Source organism: Tetrao urogallus (genome assembly GCF_951394365.1).
Source record: "Tetrao urogallus genome assembly, chromosome: 1".
Lineage (NCBI taxonomy): Eukaryota > Metazoa > Chordata > Aves > Galliformes > Phasianidae > Tetrao > Tetrao urogallus.
This window is the reverse complement of record NC_136813.1, coordinates 62024582-62032957: the sequence shown is the minus strand read 5'-3', so window position 1 is coordinate 62032957 and position 8376 is coordinate 62024582. Positions and strand designations below refer to the sequence as shown.

General features: G+C 49.6%; 1 protein-coding gene across 9 annotated transcripts in view; it reads left to right on the top strand.

The window, feature by feature from the left end:
• Positions 1–714: 714 nt before the first annotated feature.
• Positions 715–8376, top strand: part of MAP4K4 (mitogen-activated protein kinase kinase kinase kinase 4) — a gene marked incomplete at its 3' end in the record, with an annotated part of 148434 nt that continues 140772 nt past the window's right edge. For all 9 annotated transcript variants that reach the window (XM_079543609.1, XM_079543604.1, XM_079543606.1 and 6 more), the window contains exons 1-2: positions 715–816; positions 1191–1256. In XM_079543609.1, coding sequence (XP_079399735.1) covers positions 760–816; positions 1191–1256 — 123 coding nt within the window. In that variant the 5' untranslated portion in view covers positions 715–759. The remainder of the gene's footprint in view (positions 817–1190; positions 1257–8376) is intronic.

The following is an 8376-nucleotide window of genomic DNA, read 5'->3' as shown; positions in this document are numbered from 1 at the left end:
CTCCTCCTCCTTCCTCCTCCTCCTCCTCCTCCTTCTCCTCCTCCTCCTCCCCGGCTATCTTTGTCTGGCTCGCAGCACCCCGCTCCCGGTGCCCGCCGCCGTTTCATGCCAGGGCAGCGCCGCGGGGAGGGCTCGAAGGCGGCGGCAGCTCCGCCGCGGCGCTGGGCGTGAAGCCCCCCATGAGAGAGCGGGGCCGCGCCCGTCGCTTCCACCGGCTGCCGGCGTGAGCCGTGCCGGGCCGAGCCGTGCCATGCCCGGCCGCGGGGAGCACCGCGACGCTGCCACAGGCTGCCGGCCCCGGCGCCGCTCCTGCCGCCGCCGCCGCGACATGGTGTGAGCGCCCGCCCGGGCACCGACCGACCGACCGACCGACGGACCGGGACGCCGCCGCCCTCCTCGGAGAGCCCGCCGGACCGCAGCACCTCCGCTCCCTCCCTGCCTGCCTGCCTACTTCCCTCGCTCCCTGCCCGCCTTCACCTCCCGCCCCCCCTCCTCCCACCCGGCAGCCATCCATCCATCATCCCCCCCCCGCCAACCCCTCCCAATGCTGAAGAGTTTCAACCCGCCGGGGCTGGAGTGAAGAAGGGAAGGGCAAAAAGGAGGAGAGGAGCTCCGCGCCATTCGCATCGTTCTCGGGGAAAGGGGGGGGAAACGGGCGGCCTCGCTCTTATTTGACAAAAAAAAAAAAAAAAAAAAAAAAAAAAAAGGAAAAAAAAAAAAAAAAGGAAAGAAAGGAAAAAAAAGAAAAAAGCCTCGAAAATGGCGAACGATTCTCCTGCAAAAAGTCTGGTGGACATCGACCTTTCTTCCCTGCGGGTGAGCGGTGGGGCGGGGGCCTCCCGAGGCCGGCGGGGCGGGGGCCGGCGCTCCCCGGCATTGCGGCCGGGCCGGGTGCGGGGAGCGGGGCTGGGGGAAACGGGGGAGCGGGAGTCGGGGAGCGGCGGCCGTGTGCGGGGCTTCCCGAGGGGGCGGGCGGGGGGAGCGCGGCCCTGGGCCGCTTTCCTTTGTTTGCATGCGTTGGCATGTGCGTGGAAAAGCAGGGCGCAACAGCTGCACGCCGCCGGCAGCCCGGCTCGCTGGCTGGCTCCGGAGCGGGCTGGCAGGGCTGTGGCAGCGGTCATCGGCTGGCAAAAATGTGACCCCGCTTCTGTTTTGTCCATCTCCCGACCCTTTGCCCCTTTCCCCTGCAGGATCCCGCCGGGATTTTTGAGCTGGTCGAAGTGGTTGGTAATGGCACGTATGGGCAAGTCTACAAGGTTGGTGGCAGGATTTCTCTTTTCTCTGTATTGCTGTTTTGTCCAGACGGGAGCTGGGTCCTCCGCCTGGCTGATGATGAGCAGAGGGGTTAGGGTGACAGAAGGGCTCTCCTTGTCACTGCTGCAGCCCCTGACAAGTTTGCCGGCCTCTGTCTTTGCTTTCAAAAAGGAGCACCCATCCCGAAACAGCGTAATAGCCCCCTCTCCCCCAAGGAAGAGACCAAACCACTGTCAGTGTGTCTGAGCTTTAGAAATAGCTCCGAGTGCTCATTCAGAATTGCTCAAATCCTCATGGAAGTTACGGCTGCTGCCATGATGGGAAACAAAGGCTCTGCCCTTGGTGGGAATTGTCACTCAGTTCCTTGTTGGGAAACCTTCCCAGGAGCCTGGTGTGCTGAGCACTGCTCTGACAGAGGGCACACAATGGCCATCAGATCAGCGTTGGAAATGAGAGCGTTATTTTGTGAAAATCAGAATTCCCAGATGAACCTGTTTGACAAGTGTATGCCTTTAAAAAATAGAAATAGGAGAGTGCCCGTGTGGGTGTGAAACTAGCCTACTTTTTGTTTTTTTATTTTTTTTTCCCTCCACTGTTCAGTCAGTGGAACAAACAAATCTCAAGATTGCATGACTTTGCAGTGAGTGGTAGTGACCAGGATGACTAATTATTCATACAGTCTTAGTACTTGGCTGGAGGTGGAAGGATCTCGCCTTAAACTGTACAGAAATGCAGGCAGAATGTGCAGAAGGAGGGTGAGATAACTGGAAGAAGCCGAACATGCCCAGCTGCTTGGGTTTTTTTGTGCTTATAGATAAGGCAGTGCAATTTTTAAGCATTCCTGATGGCGAGATGCTGCTGAAAATGAAACACATGTTGGTTTGTTTTGAGGGCGTGAACCTCAGCCTTTGTGCTGGAGCAGGCAGCGCACAGCATGTGCGGTGCGAGTGGTGGAATGGTGGGGCTGCTGCTCCAGGCGAGAAGCTGGGATCCCCAGGCTGAGGGAAGGGGCAGTGGGTTGGGACGGTGCCCTGGCACTGCCTGCTCTCGTCAGGCTGGGTTTTTTGCTGCAATCCTCCTGCTCCACAGCTTGCGTCACCTGAAGCCCTTATGCAAAAAATCGTAGGGCACAAAAGGTGTGACTTTATCCTCTTCTGTTAATGATTGCAATGTTGTGCTTTGTTTCTCGGTTTGCTTGCTAATGCTGTGACTTAAACCAACCATGACTTTGTTACTTAACTGGCTTAAGCCTAGAAATTGTGAATTTGGTTTCTCTTAGCTGTGCTATAGCTCTTCCAGTAAAGTTACTATAGGAACCACCCTCAGCACGTGTGCTTGTTGCTGTGGAAGAGCAACCAATAGCCGGAGGTGCTATGGGCATCAGTGGCAGAGGTGGCAGGCGGCTGCTGTCCTGGCTGTGATTTGTTTGTGAGTCAGACCAGGTTTCCTCTGGCCCTAGAATCATGGAATGTCAGAATGGTTTCTGTTGGAAGGGACCTCGAAGTCCACCCAGCCCCAACCCTTGTTTTGGGCAGGACTGCCCCCCACCAGCTCAGGCTGCCTGGGGCCCCATCCAACCTGGCCTCGAGTGCCTCCAGATATGGGGTAGCAAAGCTTCTCTGCCAGGGGCCTTGCTGCCCTCTGAGTAGAGAAGTTCCTCCCTCCCTGTTTCCTCTTGCTTAGTAACTGAGGACATGGCATCCTGGGCATCAGGAATATGGGAAATGGTTAATATTGGTATGCTTGCAGCAGTTGCCAGATGTTCCTAAGCTCAGGTGTGAAAGTTTGGATTTGCACCGCCACTTCTTTGCTTTGTACATGTATGTGAGGTGTGTACACATAGCAGGGTAGCACATAAACAAAATTTTCCTTTTTCTGATTCCAGCTCAGTTCCTTTCTTCCTCCCAGCACCTCAAGCTGGGAGCCCCATTCCAAGCCCTGATTCTCTGTCACCAGCGGGCATTGGCATCACTGGCATGGCTGTGATGTCACACAGTCCTGCTGGCAGCAGGATTGGCTGGCGACTTGCCATTTGAGGAGGATGGGGGCAGTTGGTGACGTTATTTCTTTGTCTGGCCGGGTGGCACCAGGGTGGCACTGGCGGTGCCCAGCCCTCTGGGGCCTGCAGGCTGGTGGGAGACTGCCCTGACCTGGGGGGAAGGCCACATGTGGCTAGGCCATTCCCTTCTGAGCCTTGGCTGGGCCTACTTGAACGTAGCTCAGGGTTGGCGAGCTGATAGCTCAGCTATTTATTAACTCTACGTATGTCTAGCTGTATAGATACCTACCTGTATGCCCCCACAAAATAAGAGGTTGCTCCCTGCCTGCTGCTTGGCACCTGAATGCTGCTCCCTGACATAGAAGAGCATGGATTCCCCTGGGATTTTAAGCCATTTTTAAGTGGGTTGGCTTCTTGTGACTGCAGTATGGTGTTTGAACATGCTGAGTTTTGGGCTGCTCTGCTTGACGTGCATAGAGTTGAAGTAATTTTTGTCATCACAACCCTGCTGTGTCTCTCCTGTATACTTGGAAGTGAACTGGGAAAAAAATGAGCTGAGGGTCCCAGATCTGTGTGCCTATAAAGCAGTGTCAGTCCTTGTGTGGAGGAACGCTTGATGCATCCCTGAGGAAAGCAGGGCTCTGCAGCTTGCCATTGCAAATCCTGGGCAATGGAAGCCCAGCTTGGAAGTGGTTTGCCCTTTCGGAATTGGTTCAAAATCCGTGGATGACAGCACAAAAGGAAGAGGGAAGTTTTTCAAAGCAGTGTTTATTTTAAGTTAGCCAGCAAGCAGTTAAGTTGTGTGGGATGCAATCAGCAAATTTACCTTGGAGTTGCTGCAGCAGCAAGTGACCACACACCCCTGATAACTTTGCTTTTGTGAAGAGCCAGGATCTGACATTTGCTGGAATTGGGAGAATTTTTCCCTCCACTGGTCAGAGCTCAGTGGGGTGCTCCTGGGCAGGGCTGACTGTGTAGGGATTCCCCTTGCAGCCCTCCTCCAAGCAGTGGGATGAGGATTGTGATGTACAGCTATGAACTGCAAGCAATGGGGGATTTTGCAGAAAAACAGCAGTTGGGCTTTTGGTGCCTGTTGCTGTCTGGCAGAACAAAGGCCGTGCAGGCAGTCCTGAAGTCCTTCCTGCTTTATCACAGCACTTCAGTGTGACTAACTTGCAGCCAGCTTCCCAAGTGATTGACTCTCTTAAGGATCCTTTTTTTCATCTTTTGCAAATAGTGAAAGGGCATTTTTAGCATTGCTGTGGTTTAATTTTATTTTTCCTTATGCTGCAATGAGCTTAATCTGAAGTTTTGCTCACGCAGAATAAAAACACACCTGAATTTTGCCTTGAGATAAGATTTGAACTGGTTATTTCTTCCTTTTTTTTTTTTTTTTTTTTTTTTGCATGCAAAAATGTGAATTAAAGGCATCGATTGATATTTTGCATATGTACAAATCTGTACCATCTGATCATTCCCAGAGGTGTAGGGCTTATTAGTGTTGCTGCTGAGACTGAACCACATTGACTTGTTCAGTCACTCTTTTTTTGTGTGTGTGTATATATGTTTTTAAGTCAGCTGACCCTCCCAGATAGACTCCATAATTCTCCCTTAGCAGAAATGATGGGGGAAGGGTGGCTCCTTGAGAGTTCTGAGGTGTGTGGCAGGACTGCCCTAGAAAGCTCAGAGTTAGGGGTGATGTTTCTGATTGTCCCCAATGCAGGCTGGTGTGGGTCTTTAGGAGCCTTGTAATAGTTAATTCGTAGTGAAGGCTTCTTTTGTTGATTTATGTTGCAGCCTTCCAAAACTGCATGTAAATGATGTGTATTGTCTAACTGCTGGCGCATAAAAGGAAATGATGTAAGATGTGATCGTTTAAATGCTGTTAAATGCTGATTTGAGAAGAAATCAAAACTTGGATAAATATTTTCCCACGCTAAGGATACTTTGTTTTTGTCTTAGGGGACTTTCTGTCCTGTATAAGGTGGCTGTGTTGGGGTAGGAAGAGAGGACAGCGGTTGATATTCTGCATGTAGTCAGATTTTTTTTCCCTTCTCCCTTTTCTTTCTTTCACTGCTGAACAGCCATCATTGTGGATTGAAATGATTTTGTTAAACATGAATACAATTCCAGCCTTATCGCTATAAAGGCAAGCTGTGCTGAGGAGCAGTGAGGTCACTGGCTTTCAGAAACTGGTCCAGACCAGCTCACTATGAACTTCTCCTATTCCGTCTCTTATTTTTGGGGGGATTCTGTTGCAAAGTGGGAATTTGCTGTTGACTGGTTCCAGAGTAGGCTGGAATAGTAGCATTTCTCAATGTCCTACGGTTAGATGCGGCCCTTAGGCCTCTAACTCCACCATCCTTCAAAGTGGCTGAACTTTAGACCAATTCTTCATCACCCAAATTCTTCTTAATTAAATATACAAAAGCTAGGCAGGTGGCCAGTGGGGATTACTGATATTTATTTTTATTAAAAAAAAAAAAAAAAAGGAGAAAAGCAACCTGCCAATTGTGGGTAACTGTGTGTTCCTCTCACTCTTCCTCCTCCAATCCATCTGTCTTTTTGTCAGAACATCTTTTTTTTGCACCTGGTATTAAATCCAATGGCAGGCTCTTGGGGCAGGGACTCTATTAATGTAATTAGACCAGGTTCCAGTTCTCTGGGACCTGGATGTACGCAGTGCTTCAAGGTGATGGATTTAACAGTATTCAGCCCAAAGTCTTATGCTGACTCATAGGTGAGTTGGTGTTTTTTTTCTTTTTTTTTTCCTTTTCTGCTGTTGGAACAATTCATGTGGATAAAATCAGAGCTGAAATTGTATCGCATTCTCTCTTCTTGTTTGTGTGCATGCTCTCCCTTTTACCAGCTGAGCTGCTGCTGGCAGACGTGTTCCTGCTGCCCAGCTTACCCCCATTGACATAGGTAGGGGTTGTGCTTGTAATGGAAATTTTGGTGAGCTGTTATCAACTTCCAGGCACCGGAGCCTCCACGGCAGTGTGCAGAAATGCATATTTGCCTCTGAGGTGATGACAAGTCTGTGCCTCTTATCCTAGGGGACAGTATAGAGGAATGTTCCTAAAGGGGATCCTGTCTTAGAAGAGGTGTTCACCCTTTGCGTTTCCCTGCCTTCGGTGTATACATTTTTTAATATAAAGCTTTGGAGCAGATTTTTCTAATGTGGTCTAGTGTATGTTTGTGAGTACGAGTTGTGTTCCAGGCATTTTCTTTTCAAGTGGTACTTCCTTTGCAAACTTGACTTTAGCTTGGTAGGTTATGTCCCTACTTTCTCAAGATATATTTTCCATGGAGGAAAATGGTATTTTTATTTATCCCTTTACGCATTTTTGACTATATGCTTTTGGTCCTCCAGAAGTATTTCTGTTTGCCTTTGGCTGACATTGATACTTAAGCTCAATAGCATTGCCTTGCACAATGTGAGCTTGACTGCAGTCAAAAGTTACAGTAAGATCCTTATCTATGGCATTATTTTAGATCCCTGTCCAACTCCCACTGGAAGTTAATGGAAAGAATTCAGTTCACTTGAACAAGAGGTGGATTTGGGAGGGGATCTCATAGTTTTGCACAGTTTTCTTATCAAATACCTTAGGTTCATAGCAGTATGGGTCCCTGATTGTTTCTCAGGTTGGCACAAGCTCGACAAAAAGATACTGTGGTCTCTGTAAGTAATCAGCTACAGGAAAGGGGAGGGAAGAAAAAGCAACTGCCTGGGAATTTTGAGGTAACTCTCAATATAGGGAGTGTGGAGATTTTAACATTACATCTCAGTACAGACTGGAGGCACAATAGTTCTGCAGCCATGTGAAAGCTGCTCCTCTGAATGTGAATAACAGCTGTGATTTGGCCTCAGTGGCATTGGATTTAATGTGATACTAACTGGGAAGCCTTTGAAAATCACCACCAAAAGAAAGCTGAAATCCCAGCAGGTGGAACTGGGGGTGCCCGCTCTTGCGGAGGACTGGAACTTTCACTACGTGTAGGGATCAGGTGGGAATTGGAGAAGCTGTGGTGCCCCATCCCTGGAGGTGCTCAGGGCCAAGTTGGATGGGGCCCTGGGCAGCCTAAGCTGGTGGGGGGCAGCCCTGCCCATGGCAGGGGGTTGGAACTGGATGGACTTCTAACCTAAGCTGTTTTGTGATATGAATGGAGTAGGCTTCTCTCCATTTTATTTAGAAACTGGTTCAGCTGAGTCCTATCTGAAGTTCCTCGTACAACTCATAGGAGTGGAGTGTTTTGCCTTCTCCCTGGGGTTTTCCCATACCCTCCTGCTTGATTTTGCCTCCTAATGACAAGTGGGACAGCTCGAAGAAAAGCAACCTAGCGAAGGTGAGTTTACAGAGGGAATTGGAGGGTGTTGAAGGAGATGCTGCCTTGAATGTTGAGAGTGGGATTAGTAGGCAGTTCACAGCTTGGGAAACAAAGGTACTGTAGAGTCAGGAAAGTGGTTAATAGAAGAAAAAGTAAAAAAGATGGCTTCACTGTCTGTAGAAGGACATTAAAAATTATATGCATTTCCACATTATGAAGCAAATCAGCTTTTATCTCTGGTTGCTTGGGAGTCTTCTGCTTTCACTAGGCAGCCAAGCTTTGGGTTTATGCACCCCAGGTGAAGGTTTCTTTATAGACTTTTTTTGTGCTGACCAAACCTCTTTCATGCCACCTAGCTACATTGTGTCCATGTGCCAGAAGGAAAGATGTCTTTGAGGAGGTGGTTTAACGTGGTGAAATGCTCGGTTCCCATGAAGCTGCACCTCCCTGGGTTGCTCTGCCACCGTAGCTGTCACAGTAGGCATTCAGACAGGACACTGCAAGTGCCAGCAAGCCCTAGTAATAAAACAACTGATGTGGTAAAACGCCTTACGTGGATGCAGTTCTACTGGTCTTGTAGAGCTTATCTGGTGTGTCTCAGTCACCTCCCTTTGGAGCTGCCCCATTGCATGTCGATAAGAGCTTCTCTCTGCTCACGGTGACTCACAGGTTGGTACCTGTTGCATGGGCTGTGGACACATGCGTCTTGAGAAGGCCCACACTGGGTTGGAAACAGCAAGGTGAACCAGACTGTTTCTGAGTTCTGACGGCTGGGGTACCCTCTTTTTTATTCT